Below are 14,910 nucleotides of genomic sequence, written 5' to 3' on the forward strand. Positions count from 1 at the left end.
AGAGAATCTCGGCTGAAATCACGGCTTGAATCAAGGAAAAGCCAATTAATTAATCTATCATGTGATCCTCACTATGTATTTTTAATTATATCCAAAGTAGGACTCCTCCACTATATTAAGAGTGGCTAACATTTATAAAGGGGAGATGGATATACACACACATTCTCACATTCAGCGATTATTGAGATTTACATAACATCTAGCAAATATTATCCTTTTTTGGGCTTTTGATATTGATTCATCTTGTTCATTTATCAATCATTCTCTATTCAATTAGGGTTTGTATTCATTCCTTTTTACGGTCAATATTCAATATATTCCTACTTACTTTTCTAATTTGTGCCGAGTTATACCACGTATCCTTAGAACTACGTATAAATTCTAACTCTATCTGTTTTTCGGGTAAACAATTGTGAAATATGTTTACTGAAGTAATGCTGATACCTTATTTCATTTTTTTTTGTTTTCCAAAATTATATTTATAAATTTCAATATTTGAACAAAAATATTGTAAAATTAGTGGTCGAAATATCACAAATTCAAATCAAAATATTAGGACGGAGAAATTTTTTCACTAATAGGAATGTTGAAATCCAAAATTGTCACTCTTTACTCTTTACTCGTGGTAACGGGTATTTACCCGATTCCCTAAATCCGATCCCATTCATTACACTACAACTATCACCCAACCATCATTTCACTGAAATTGATAAGAGTTTACGAGAGGATCAAACAAAATCAAAATCAAAGATCGAGGAATTAGAAATACAACAGATCAACAAACAAAGCGTGCACCGACGTGTATGATAGGTAATTTGATATATGCTGCTAATCCGTTCAATTTATTTACGTAAACGTGCTTGTTTGCCTAAAGTGTTCTCATTCAATTCTCGCAGTGCGTTTAGGTCACTTTAATTTTGTCCTTTTCACGATTGTATATTCACGACATTTACTAGGAAACTGTTTTAATTGGATTGTAACGCAGATTTGATATGTTAGGTTAGATTGCATAACGGTTTTGATTGTAGATGGCTAGTATGCAAAATTATGTGTTTATACTGAAGTCGGTCTAAGAGCTACTAAATGAAAAAATTACCCTACTGAGCAATTTATTTTCTGTGAGCATGAGCGAAAAGCAGTTACCTCCCATCTGCCCAAGCCTTGGTAGGTAGAGTTACCCGGTAGCTGTACTGCTGTCGTAGGTATTGGTGGAATTAGTCTAGGTGCGCACAAGTTGGCCCGGACACCTCATTAAACAAAAGAATGAAATGCACTTGAATAGAGCTGAATGGATACATTGGATGATTCACAGTCGACTCCAGCTGATTGAGACAATTGATTCATTGAGCTGTCTTAGAGAAAAGTTCAAGCTTAAGGCATTGTCGGAAGAATCTTTTCTTTGAAGAACCTCTAAGATCTTCAACATTGGATGGACCAAGGGGACCCTCGAAATTGTTTATTGAAATTGGCTACTTTAAATTTGGGAATAATGCATTGTAGTTGATATTTTTAAGGTAAGGTAGCAAACTTTTGCATTGACCAGGGCACAATGCATAAGTCAATATCCTCTGTGGGCCTGTGACCTGTGTTATATACGGCAGGAATGAGGGAAAGATCTAGTCAAGTAGAGTTTCGTCAAGTAATCTTCAATGGGCCTTTAGATTCATGCCATGTTTACATAAACTAACTCATGGCTGAGATGCATTTAAGATCTTATGCTTACGACAAGAACTAAAAATGGCAAACATGAATTAACGGCAGTGACTAACAATAACATCTAACCACGTCTCCTTACTTTTAAACTACAAAAGATGCACCAGTTAAATTTTTCTCTAAATGAGATACTTATATTGATTGTGGAAAATATCGTTGCTAAGAAATTTGATAATATTCTGCACCAAATACAGGAACAAAAAGTGAGTACTTTGTATTTGTATATTAATGTGTTATTTGTAAAATCCCTTTTCAAAAAGGTTAAAAGAAAGATCATTCCAATGAAATACTTCATGGAAGGCAGGAAGGATTCTGAGAATATTTTTCTTGAGATGGAAAAGCTGGTTCTCGCTATTTTATTGAGAAAATTCAACTGGTACATTTTTTGTAGTTTAAAGCAAGGAAACATGGTTAGATGTTATTGTTAACGGCTGCCGTTAATCCATGTTTGCCAATTTTAGTTCTTATCGTAAGTATAGGATCTGAATTGCATCTCAGTCGTGAGTTAGTTTATGTACACGTGGCGTGAATCTGAAGGCCCATTGAAGATTACTTGACTAAATTCTACTTGACTGGATCTTTTTCCAGGAATGAGATGGTACCACTAGAAACTGGTTAAGACTACAGAATGACTAAACCTAAAGATATCTGTAGTCCTAAATTGATTGAAAAATATGTTCTTCCTGCATTATTTTCAGGATTGAATGGCTCTTGTAATTGATGCAATTTTCTGCCATCTTTTCCTCAGCTGGATCAAGTTTTCTATTCGTGATGTGAAGCTCTATAACTTGAGCACCTGGATTCATTTATTGTACCGCTGCTACTTTTTGTTTCGATTCATTCTTGCACTGAAGAACTTGAATATTTAATAGTGATGTAAGAAGTCATACATCCTTTACAAATTTTGAATGCTACACCGGGTGCAAAACGTATGATTTGCGGAACATTATGCTTATAGTCAAAATTAGATGTCAGGACTATTATTAAACAAGGTAAAAATTTTGGAATTAAAAACTTATTTAATAAAGATACTCTGTCTCTCTCAGTCGCATACACACTTAACTAGGGTGAAGCTGAAAAAAATAGGAACTTTATGTCCAATAAATCTTGGTCCGAGGTTTGGAATTAGCAGCCAAAAAGCATGGGAAATTTGTAGTTTCTCTGACTTCAAAATCTGCAAGTTGATTTCTTACCTTTTTGTGGTTGCTTCTAGTTGTGTGCTTGTTTAAGGAAAATGGTGAAGTTGACTATGATTGCTCGTGTAACTGATGGCCTTCCTCTAGCTGAGGGGCTGGATGATAGCCGCGATGTTCCAGATTCAGATTTCTACAAACAGCAAGCCAAGTCCTTATTCAAGAACCTCTCTATGGGCCAGAATGAGGCATCAAGGATGTCCGTTGAAACTGGACCTTATATTTTCCAGTATCCTTTTATTGTTTCCATATAATTCTTCTTTCTATTTTCATGGTAGTGTTTACATCTCTTCCCAGAGGCTAAATGGAAATTTTTGTAAGTAAATTAGTAATAACTTCTTTGTTCAAAAAGATGACTGCAAGGTAAGCAATTCCATACACTTACTGATCTTTTCCAAATAGCTTCACTGGGTTACCTATGCTCAGATTATGATTCCTCTCGATTTTCCTCTCAAGGAAAGAGAGAATTCTGCTAATTTATAATGAGTCATCGTTGCAATTAAATGTGGATACCAGTCTACGGAGGCTTTCAATTTGAAGACTATAAGATGCCTATTAGTTTTATTTTTGTAATTTAAGGAGAACTCTATGAGGGCCTCTGCAGTTCTTATTGTTGCAATTTTTGGGGGCAAGTAGAATCAGTGTACTCAGAACTAATGAGTATGGGTGTTCCTCCAGCTTAATGCTTTTGATAAGTGAAATATCTTCTTGGATGAAATGTGGTGATAAATATGGATGATGCAATTAATCCAAAAGAACAAAAAGAAAGCTTGATATTAGTTTATGCACATCCATTACTTGGATAGTAGCTTCTCCACTTGATATGCATTTAATATGTCTTATAAGCATTTTATTTCTCATTTTTTCTGGTTTTGTGGGGACCACCAAGGACAAGGTAGGTATAGTCTAGTGAAAATGCGCTCCAACTTTAATCATGAGCTTGGAGGTTCGAGTCATTAAGGGAGCACAGTGGGAACTAGTATTTGTCTCCTGCAGAATTTGGGGGTTGGGAGTTATAATACTGTTATGAAAATAACAAAGAGAGTTATAAATAGGACCAAGTTTATCATTAAAATTATGACTATCTGAATGTGAAATCTTGGGGATGATTTGGCATGTTACAATTGTTAATGTGAAACTGTGACTTTCCAAGTGTCCACTCTCGCTACTGCTAATTCATTTGCTTGCTTTCTAAATTGGTACTAGCTTGTTACTTCTGCGTCCTTCCAACCCACTTGAAAACATAACTTATGGGAATTGTGAATCTACTGTTGTCTTAACCCAAGCTCTCAGTTATATCATTGAAGGGCACGTTTGTTATCTGACTATGTGTGATCGCTCTTATCCAAAGAAACTTGCCTTTCAGTACCTGGAAGACCTTAAGAATGAGTTTGAGCGTGTCAATAGGAGTCAAATCGAAACTGCCGCTAGACCTTATGCCTTTATCAAATTTGGTAAGCAACTTTCCTCAACTCTCTCTCCTTTTCAGTTTACCAATTTGCTGTTGTTAATACTGATTTTCTATTCTTCCAATATATAATTTTCCCTATTTTAAAAGATACATTCATACAGAAGACGAAGAAACTGTACCAGGATACCGGAACTCAGCGCAATATTTCGAAGTTGAGTGATGAACTTTATGAAGTTCATCAGATAATGACTCGAAATGTACAAGACGTTCTTGGTGTCGGTGAAAAATTGGACCGTAAGTTTCTCAGCCCAACATTTTTCTGAACTCTATATCGTTAAAAAGTTTGCAAAACTTCTAGAGCTCTTCCGGGCATTTCCTCATTCATTTTCTAGATATCTGCAAAGTTTCTAATTTCCAAAGGACTTTTGTGCTGTCCATTTCTTTGGCAGTTTATTTACTGTCCTCAATTATTAGTTAATGATAGTTTTTTTTTGCTTAGTATCTTGTCCAAAGTGTGGAATCTGCCACTAACGCTTGTGTTAGGGTAGGCTGCCTACATCACACCCCCTTGGGTGTGGCCCCTCCCCTGGACCCTGCGTGAACGCGGGATGCTTTGTGCACAGGGTTGCTAAAGTTGGATATATTCTCAAAGAGGAAATTCTAGAAGTTGGAGATCTCTCTAAATTTCCTACTGCACTTGTGCTTTTTATTTGGGGGATTGAATACTATGAAGGACAAAAGAAGTAAAAGAAAGCTTACAGATTAGGAAATATGTTCACAACATCATGCCTTCTTCTTATCTAAGCTTATACAAGCTGCTCCTTTTTCTTCATTATTATCTGTTTCTAGATTGATCTGAGAAATTTAATTTTAATGGAATCTGAAGTTTTGGGATTGAGGCGTAGTTGATTTAGTGAATTCTGGATTTTAGAGGTTATTTAAAATTTTACATTGAATATTGACACTAAGGTTCTATGTTAGGTGCTTGTTTTCATTTGTTTTTAAAATATTGTGTTATTAACTTCACTTTTTTGTGCTTTTTGCCTTTCAAATTTTGTGTTTACCTGACCTAAGTGTTATAACAGCTGAATTTGGTACTCTGATAAGTTGAACTGTTGATTCCTTTATATTCTCTCCTCATGAGCTCCTAGAAAGGGGTGAATATATGTTCTCTTTCATTTCTTCTATAATAAAATTCCCATGTTTAAGGAGTATGATTGGATAAAATATTTCCCCCTTTTTCCTCTCAGAAACCTTGAACTTGTTTGGGTTATATTCCTGTAGGCAGCATATGGTGTACTATGTGAAAGAAGTAAAATAAGCATCCTTTTGTTTGAATGCAAAGGTACTTTAAAATGAAGTGAAAACAAATAAAATGATTGGTTTCTTTCGAGACTGCCTGTTGACTTCTAGAATAGGAGATGAGAGTGTTCGACTCTCCCCTCCCATGCAGGCATATAAAGATGATCTATCTATTAGATGATGGTAGCAACTATGCTCTTGTATGCCTCTTTTTGTTGTATCACCGGGAACCATGTGGTACTTGTGAGATGAATTATGATCTTGAAGTCTTATGTCCTTACTAATAAAAAGTAGATTTTGGCTCTAATGCCGAGACAAGCTATGCTGCTTATTGTCCGAAAATGCTTCAGCATATACCCGTGCAAGATAAAATTAAGTGTTGCGACATTTTGTTGCATTATGAAGATTCCAACCCCTACTGACACCATAATTTTGATATAGATCAGCAATTATACTCTAAAACAGTTGTATTATACTCCTAACTTCACCCTTCTTATGCATTGGCTTATAATTTGTATGTTATGCAACTTATTTACCCCAAAAAAATGTTATGCAACTTTGTTCATTGCCAGTAACTAGATTGTTTAAACGTCAAATTCTGCAGAGGTCAGTCAGATGTCCAGCCGCTTGACATCAGAATCCCGCATATATGTTGATAAGGCGAGAGATTTAAATCGTCAGGTTAGTTTCATTGATTTTCAAGATGATGCACTTGAACATGAAGTTTGCTGTTCATTCTCTAAAGTTCTCTTGTGCACTCACTTTTTTTTTTGGGGGGGGGGGGGGGGGCATTTATATTGTTTAAGAAGAATAACGTAATATAAGCTGCTCAAACTATGTAAATCAATATGACAAGAGTGGATTGCTCTAGTGGTGAGCACCCACCACTTCTAACCAAGAGGTTGTGAGTTCAAGTCACCCCAAGAGTAAGGTGGGGAGTTCTTGGAGGGGAGGGAGCCGAGGGTCTATCGGAAACAGCCTCTCTACCTTAGGGGTAAGGTCTGCGTACAAACTGCCCTCCCCAGACCCCACTAGTGGGATTATACTGGGTTGTTGTTGTTGTAAACTATGTAAATCAACATTCTAAAAATTATATGTTCTGTCACTCTTTTTCTCGTTATGGACATGCATTTAGTCTGATTTCGAACTTGAAATTGCTTTAATCACTCAATTCATTTTCTTCATTACTCCAGGCTTTGATTCGGAAATGGGCTCCTGTTGCTATTGTCATTGGAGTTGTTAGTCTCCTCTTCTGGGTTAAAAATAAGATCTGGTGATGCTGCCAGAAGATGTACAGCTTAGAGGAGATGTTACTCTCACATTGGACAGTGCACAACCGACATAAACACAATGGTGTTTGCTTTTCTGTGCATGGGGCAAGTCAAGCAATTTCAGTTGAAAATGTAAAACAGAGAAAGTAAACCATGACGAGCCATGTCGCTGATACATGAGAAATGATATTGATACGAATTGCTCGGCATGTTTTTTCTCATTACTCAACCACAAACTTGCCCTCCAATAGGTTATTGTAACTCTGAAATGACGACTAGCTATGCAGTAAATTACAGTGGAGGCCTCATAGTGTACTATTTTGATTTGTTTAGTAGAAATGCATGATCATGATTTCTGAAGATTATAAAGAGGTTCTTTCTATCTCAATATTTGACGTTTTGAAGCATAAGAGAATTGAATGGATTTTGGTGTTTCTGTCAGAAAGACAGAAGATGAATTGTTGAAGCAAAGACACAAATGATATTTGGAGTACTATATCCACTATATGAATTGTAGAAGCGAAGGCATAAATGATATTTGGAGTACTATATCCACTATATGAATTGTAGAAGCGAAGGCATAAATGATATTTGGAGTATTATATCCAGTATATGAATTGTGGAAGCTAAGACATATATCCACTATTCATTCTGCAGTTTTAGTTTGAATCTTGTTTTTTTTTTTTCATGATTGTGGTCATTGCATGTGATGTGAGGGAGTTTTTCTGTAAACATTTTATTTGGTTGGCATGCAACAGCGGTGAAAGGTTATTCTACGAGGCTAGAGGTGTCCTCAGTTCATGTTCGTTATACATCTGTTGGCAAATGCCCCTACTCATCGCAACTTATGACAACAGGGCAGCCTGGTGCACTAAGCTCTTGCTATGCGCGGGGTCCGGGGAAGGGCCGGACTACAAGGGCTTATTGTACGCAGTCTTATCCTGTATTTCTGCAAGAGGTTGTTTCCACAGCTCGAACTCGTGACCTCCTGGTCACATGGCAGCAGCTTTACCAGTTACGCCTTCAGCTTATGACAACAATAAGAAACCAAGTGTAATCCTACAAGTGAGGTATGAGGAGGGTAGTGCGTACGCAGACCTTATTCTTACCTTGTGAAGGTAGAGAGGTTGTTTCTAGTAGATTCCCGGCTCAAAAAAAGTATAGTCACAACAGTGTTGAAAGATTGACACTAGCCTTTTGAGCCTAGCCGAGCTCGAGTGGGTTCCAACTGAACTTACTACATAACTTAGAAGTCTAATTCAACCGAGATTGTTATAGTACCAAGCTGAGTAGAGCACGAGACCATAAGATTCAATTTTTTTATTTATATTTTTAATCTTTGTGCCCAATCAAATTGAGACGTAAAATAAATTGGGAAGAGTAAAAAACATAAAAAAGGAAAAAGTAGTAGCGCATCTCAAAGGGGATTCTTGTAAAATTATTCCAAACAATATTTATTTTTTCTAGCCGGAATATATATATATATATATATATATATATATATATATATATATATATATATATATATATATATATATTTATATTGTACATCCGCCGACTATTTTTAATTTAAAAATTAGATGGACGGTTATTTGGGTTTATATGGGTTAATTCTTCTAAGTAGTATAAAAATAGCCATATTTACAACTGGTAATTAAAAAATAGTCACAGTTTTAAAAGTAATTGAAATTTAGCCACTTTTACATGTAAAGATAAAATCCGAATAAAAACACTCTTAAAAATCCGAAAAAATTTCAGCATAATATGCTGGAGTTCAAATTTTTTACATATGAGATTACAACATAATGTGCTGGAATATTATAATGTGCTTGAAGATTATACGTAGGAGCTCCATAATCTAACATATTATGCTGGAACTTTCCATGTGCTGGAGTTCCAACATAATATGCTGGAAGTTTATATGCAGGAGCTTCATAATCCAGAACTTTCTATGTTTCAGCAAAATAATGGCTATTTTTAATGACTTAGCAAACACTGGATATTTTTTTATGGGAAAATGGCCCTCTATAGCCCCTCAAAATTTTAATAGCCCATATTTTCCTTCATTGACACGAAATATCCCTTCGGCCCAAACATATTACATTTAATAGCCCGAAATATCTATTTTGTATATTTTTTGTATAGTGACAGTCGATTTTATATATATTTTATATAGTGACAATCTATTTTGTATATATTTTATATAGTGACAGTCTATTGTATATAAATTGTATAGTGACAGTCTATTTTGTACATAAATTGTATAGCGACAGTCTATTTTGTATAGTGACAGTCTATTTTGTATATATTTATAGTGATTGTATATATTTTGTATAGTGACAGCCTATTGTATATATTTTGTACAATGATAGTCTATTGTATATTTTTTGTATAGTGGTCGTCTATTTTGTATAGTGACAGTCTATTTTGTATCCCGGACACTTTTATCTATCCAACGTGTATAGACTGTTATATGGTGTATAAGAGTGTATATATATTATTCTTTTACCTTAACCTTATCTATCCAACGTGTATAGACTATTTTGTATAAAAATTTATAATTAAGAAGCTGCTGACATTTTTATTAAAACAAAAATCAAAGAACGGTAATGAACAAAAATAATAGGTCCACCTCACAAAAAGATTAAAGTAATTCTATTGAATCACAACTCACCAGACTCATGTTACTCTAATTAGTTTTTTTTATTTAATTCTTTTGCTATTTTTTAGTTTCTATTAACAAGCATAAATTTCTTTCTGCTAATTGTAAGTGTTAGTAAATTTAAGGAACTCATTATTCGTAATATGAAAAACTGGGTATCTCTCTGATGAATATTTAAAGGGTATTTTACACCTTTTAATTTTTATCCATAAATCAGGAGACTGATTCAAAATGGTCCAACTTGACCTTAAAAAGCAAAATGTGACACTTATTCAGATTAGAGGAATATAAAGACGAAGCTTTTAGAAGAAAAAAGAAGAGAGAGAAATTAAAACTTGTTCATTTCACTGTAAGTTGGTGCTTTTGATTTTAGTTATATGAAATTTTCATTTCATTTCTCCATTTCTTCAGTTGTCTATTAAATACTGCAAATCAAATAGAGTTAAATAAAAAAATTAATATATTTTTAAAAATTTAATAATTTATGGTGGAGAAATAATGAAGAGTAGTAGATCAAAATAGATTAAAAACTCTACTTTGCAACTTGAAGATTTGATCAAATGGGTCAGCGCATTTTTGTGTGTGTAGCCAATGTAATAAATTTTTGGGTATAACTTAGCAATCAAATTTAATATGCTAGCGATTTTCTTAATTTAGTGCGGAACGACCATAAATGAAGTTTGCTCTTTTTCTATTACCGGTTCAAAAATTGGGTAGTCCAATTCTATTTTCACTCCAAAGCTTGATTCAGGCCCATACCAACTTTATCGTTGCTCGAAACGGAAATTCCGAAGAACAATCCAATCAACAAGTAAATAGGAGTACGAATTTCGGGAAAACAATCCACTTAACAACGGTAATATTTTCGAATTCAAACTTATATTTGAATGGTGATTTCGTAATCACAGAAACCAGCCATAAACTTCAGCGCCGTAGCGCCTGGTATTCGAACATTGGCTCGAGGCATTTTCTCTACCCCTTCTTACCCTGAAAAAGCAGGGACACCTTACGTTCTTGAACCGAAGTTGTTTATTTCAAGAATAGGCTGGACCACCCAGCTGTACCCTTTTCCTAGTATCGAAGGCAGTCAACGTGTCAGCCATTCTTCCCCCATTAGACTTGTCAATCTTTTGCTCTTTTTCCTTCTCTCTTCCAGTTCTCCCCCTCTACTTTATTTGACAGGGGCGGAGAATACCACTCTATCAATAACAAGAAAAAAGTAGCAATTCTGTTTCAAATGGTTTGAGCTTGGAAGCAACCTGCTATCTATCGATAGGCGAGAACAGACTGCTATTGACTGCTTCGCCTATCTATTCTATTATGGCCGGCTTGGAGACATCAGAGGAACGAAAGCTCTAAGTATATCATCAACAACTCAAAAGATGGATTCCGAACAGCAACAGTACGATAATGTACTATCAGACGGCGACAGTGAGTACGACGATTCCGATGATTCACAAGAGGACCCAACTTTTGACGTTCTTGAGGAGACAAGATCCAGTCTTTCAAAACTCTCAATCAAAAAACACAAATCCAAGGATATGTCTGCTAGGTAAAATATCTTGATTCTGCAAACCCATTTTAGGTTTTTCTTACGAAAATGGCAATGATAAGTGAGATATTTGATATTTGAGATACATTTGATATTGTTCGGAAATGTAGATGTAATGTTTCTAAGGCTATGGATGAATGCATTGTGGGAGAGCAGGACGTGGAAAAGATGGTGCCGGAGCTTGATGAAAAAGATCAGAAAAGTTATGAAACTGTTCAGAAAATAATTAAAGGTATCAATAACATTAGTATTACTTTTGTTTTTATATGCTGTATATGGTAGCTTATAAATTTTTAGTACCGTTCACTTTTGCTGATTATTGGTAGAATAAATAAACCTGTACTAACTAATAGAGTGATTGTCTAGTGTGTGTTTTCAAAAGACCTTTTTTTTAATGAAAGTTAATTTCTTAGTATATGCATTTACTTGGTCACTGAATTTCTATAGCCGACTCCAACATGTTTGGGATTGAGGTGTAGTTGTATTTATTAAGACGCAACCCCTTGCAACGACATGGTTATTCGTGAAAGTTTGTCTTCATTGGTATATAAATAGTAAGATCAAATGACCCTTTTCTATAATGTTGCAGTTCCTTCTTTCAGAAAGAAGTAAATATTCAATCTTTAGAATGAGATAACTAGAATGTTTTTTCAATATTGCTAGCTCTACAACTTAGAATTTGTATCTATGGATCATCTTCCTGTTTTCCGCAACATTAAAATGATTGTGTTCTTATTTAGGATTTTATTTTTCATCGGTGTATGAAAGCTTATTGGTCTCTGCTTACTTGGTGGCAGCTGGTCAGATTAAAAAATTTAAAGTGGAGCAATGTAAGATTTACCTTAGGAAGCATGGGCTAAGATTGACAGGGAGCAAAGATGTACTAATTCAGCGCATTAAAGAGCATACTGAGTAATTTCCCTCTCTATTTATTCTGGCATTGCCTTTTTATCTCAAAAACTACTATCCCTAAAGCAAGTTCTATTGTATTTCAGTATCGTTGATGGTCGTGGCGAGAAGAAGTATCCCCCATCTAGTTTTGTATTGAACTGCAAAGGTACCTTTTTTTTTTCCTTATCCCTCTATGGATAAAATATTTAAGTGGACGCACAGTTTTATTGTAGCAAAGGTCTATGATCATTAGCCATACGAGATAGCCAAGGAAAGGTTTATGTATCTATTGTGATTATAACCAACATAGCTTTTACCCTGTGTTTGTGTTATAGTTCAGTAATGAATTGGATTTTTGGATATTGTCATTTTCATCTATACTATCTTTATAATGCACAGGGGATGCATGCACTGGGGATGTTGTTATGTTTGAACAAAATGTATATGAAATGTAAGATGCTTTTGACTCTAATAAGTTGTACTAGTAAGCATCTTCAAGTTTTATTCACCTATAGGCTGAAAAGCTTGTGGCAGATGTCAAGTATACTTCTCGTTATTTCCCTCTTAGACATTGTTGAGGGAGCAGTATGTGTGCATTTACTTAGTAGGTTCATGATTGTGGTTCATCCATCAGGTTCAGCATCGCATCCAGGAGTGCTACTGGTCCTCCCTGCGGTACAAGAATAGTTGCAGGGCGGATTGTGAAAGAGAGCTATGGTGCTAAAAAGCAGCAACACACCTTTACGGTGAGCTTAAAAGCAATCAATTTTAGATTGAACTCTTGGGAACAAGAAGAATAAGAAGTTATATTCAATTCTAGTTCTGTGCATAGCAGCAATTATTTGACTAGCCTTTTCTGTTTTCGTTTCTTTTTTGTACTGTTGGTCAGGTAGAGGTATTGTGGAGTAAAGGGGAGAAACCGCTGCCTCCACTGCATCCTCTCCTCATTAAGGGCAGAAATCTCTATAGATTGAAAACATTGCGACAGGTTTGCTGAAGAGTAGTTAGAATTTCTATTACTTATGATTATTCCTGCAGCAATATGCTAATTAAGCTTATGCTCAATTTGAAGAAATGGGACGATGAAGCAGAAAGGCAGGAAATTTTATCAGAAAAGCATGCCAGAGGTTCTGTTGCTCGGTCTAACAGCGAAGCACGCGTCCAAGAGAAGGAAATGCGAAAGATGCGAAAGGAAAATAGGTAGGTATCATGATAATTTTGGCTCTTCTGAAAAGTAGATTGGTAGAATGAACTATACCAGCTTCACATGATTTGAACATTGAATCATTTTAGTGATGCCTCTAATGAAGTTTCTTTTAACTGTATCTCTACATATCCCAGGGTAAACACAGATTCACATCCTACCTTAAACACAGAACACCAAAACAACAGAGTACACAGTAAAGTGCATTCTCTCTCAACGAACTCGGTCAAAACGACAGATCAGCATCAGGTAGAGGTGGACAAAGGCCAAAAAGACGAAAAGGAATACCAAAATGTCATACAGGAAAATATCTTCTCTAGAGAAAATTGGCCAGAAGAAAGGCCTCATCAGAGGCAGCCTTTGACTAATGGCTTCGGAAATGGCATCAAATCCAATCCTTCAAAGAGTCCATTAAGAATGCCTTACTCCAATACGCATATGCCACCAATGTGGAGGAGCTCTAACAATGGAGGTTACGCGAACAACAATAATAGTCCATTAAGAATGCACAACTCTAATGCGCATGTTCCAATGTGGAGGGGCTATCGAGATGGGGGTTATAACAACTGCAATACTAGTAGAAGTCCATTGCGAGGACATGGTCATACCTATACCAATAGTCATTCACAAAATATGAACTATAGATCTCCACAGAGAACGGAGTACTGGCAAGCAAGGAATGGTTGGTGTAACGCTGGAGCTGTGGAGCGTCCATTTCAAGGACAGCGCGAGGAACAAAAGAGGCCTTGCCGCTTTTATGCTCAAAGAAGATGCTACTATGGTCATAGTTGCAGGTACTTGCATGATTCTGTAGATATGTAAACATTCAAGTGAAAGAGCAGCGAGTAAGCTTCTTCACAGATCCACTATTTTGGATTCCTTTTTTTTGGGTGACAAGTCTTATGTCTCAGGAATAGCGCCATTCATTGTTCGCAAAAAGCTTGAAGAACAAACTGTTCTGATTTTGTTCAACTTTTTCTTCTATTTAATGCGCCATGTGCAAAACGAAGTCTCAAGCTTGAATAGAAAAGGTGTGGTAAGTTGATGACCACTATGATTGTCTGAATTCTAAATTTGTCAGGACGTAAATTTTTATTAATTTGGAAATGAAGCTTAGTAAATTGATATAATTGAGTTGTTATTTTCTAGGACAGCCGTATAGAAATCACCAGGACTTTGCCCGGCAGATTCTGGGATAATTTTAGATGCCGTAGAAATATTGTTCAATCAATAAAAAGGGAGATGTGGTAAGTTGACGAGTATAAGAATACTAAATTCGTCGGTAGATTCATAACGAAGTAACGTAAATTGATACAATTGAGTTATTTCTTGGACAACCATACAGAAATCGACCAACATTAGCACCAGAAGTTTGGCCCTCCAGATTCTGGGATCAGCTTAGATGCTTTAAGAACTGTTGTTCTGTTCTTAATTTTTTACTAACGAGGTCTGCAGCAAATAAAAGTTTTTGTGATTCAAAGGTCTTAGATCCAGCACAAGGAGGTTGAAATCAGTATCCACTTAGGACAGATTTTGGTTTGTAGGATTCAACGGGAGAAATTGATAAGATTTAAGGTGAAAACAGAATGTCTAGATTCAAATACTACTAAATTTAAGAAACAAGGTCAAAGCAATACCTATCAAATATGAATAAACTTTATATGCAAGGGCACAAGCAATACCTATACATTATTCCATAGTTTGGCATATT

General features: G+C 35.6%; 2 protein-coding genes across 3 annotated transcripts; both read left to right on the forward strand.

The window, feature by feature from the left end:
* The first annotated feature begins 591 nt into the window (after nucleotides 1-591).
* LOC107806011 (25.3 kDa vesicle transport protein SEC22-1-like) lies at nucleotides 592-7,697 on the forward strand. Of its 2 annotated transcripts, none has more exons than XM_016630125.2 (6): nucleotides 592-810; nucleotides 2,997-3,135; nucleotides 4,200-4,360; nucleotides 4,465-4,611; nucleotides 6,224-6,300; nucleotides 6,813-7,697. In XM_016630125.2, exons 1-6 carry the CDS (start codon nucleotides 804-806, stop codon nucleotides 6,894-6,896), a joined length of 615 nt encoding a protein of 204 aa, XP_016485611.1. In that variant the 5' UTR covers nucleotides 592-803; the 3' UTR covers nucleotides 6,897-7,697. The 2 variants fall into 2 exon arrangements, with proteins under 2 accessions (XP_016485611.1, XP_016485610.1); XM_016630124.2 differs by having other exon boundaries at nucleotides 595-810; nucleotides 2,927-3,135.
* A 2,932-nt stretch (nucleotides 7,698-10,629) lies between these two features.
* Nucleotides 10,630-14,288, forward strand: LOC107806010 (uncharacterized). The gene is made up of 9 exons (XM_016630123.2): nucleotides 10,630-11,104; nucleotides 11,215-11,336; nucleotides 11,902-12,016; nucleotides 12,100-12,161; nucleotides 12,395-12,446; nucleotides 12,630-12,741; nucleotides 12,885-12,983; nucleotides 13,068-13,195; nucleotides 13,337-14,288. The coding sequence occupies exons 1-9, from the start codon at nucleotides 10,935-10,937 to the stop codon at nucleotides 14,019-14,021; spliced, it is 1,545 nt and encodes a 514-aa protein (XP_016485609.1). The 5' UTR covers nucleotides 10,630-10,934; the 3' UTR covers nucleotides 14,022-14,288.
* Nucleotides 14,289-14,910: the final 622 nt, after the last annotated feature.

The sequence above is a fragment of the Nicotiana tabacum genome, chromosome 22 (assembly GCF_000715075.1).
Source record: "Nicotiana tabacum cultivar K326 chromosome 22, ASM71507v2, whole genome shotgun sequence".
Classification (NCBI taxonomy): Eukaryota; Viridiplantae; Streptophyta; class Magnoliopsida; order Solanales; family Solanaceae; genus Nicotiana; species Nicotiana tabacum.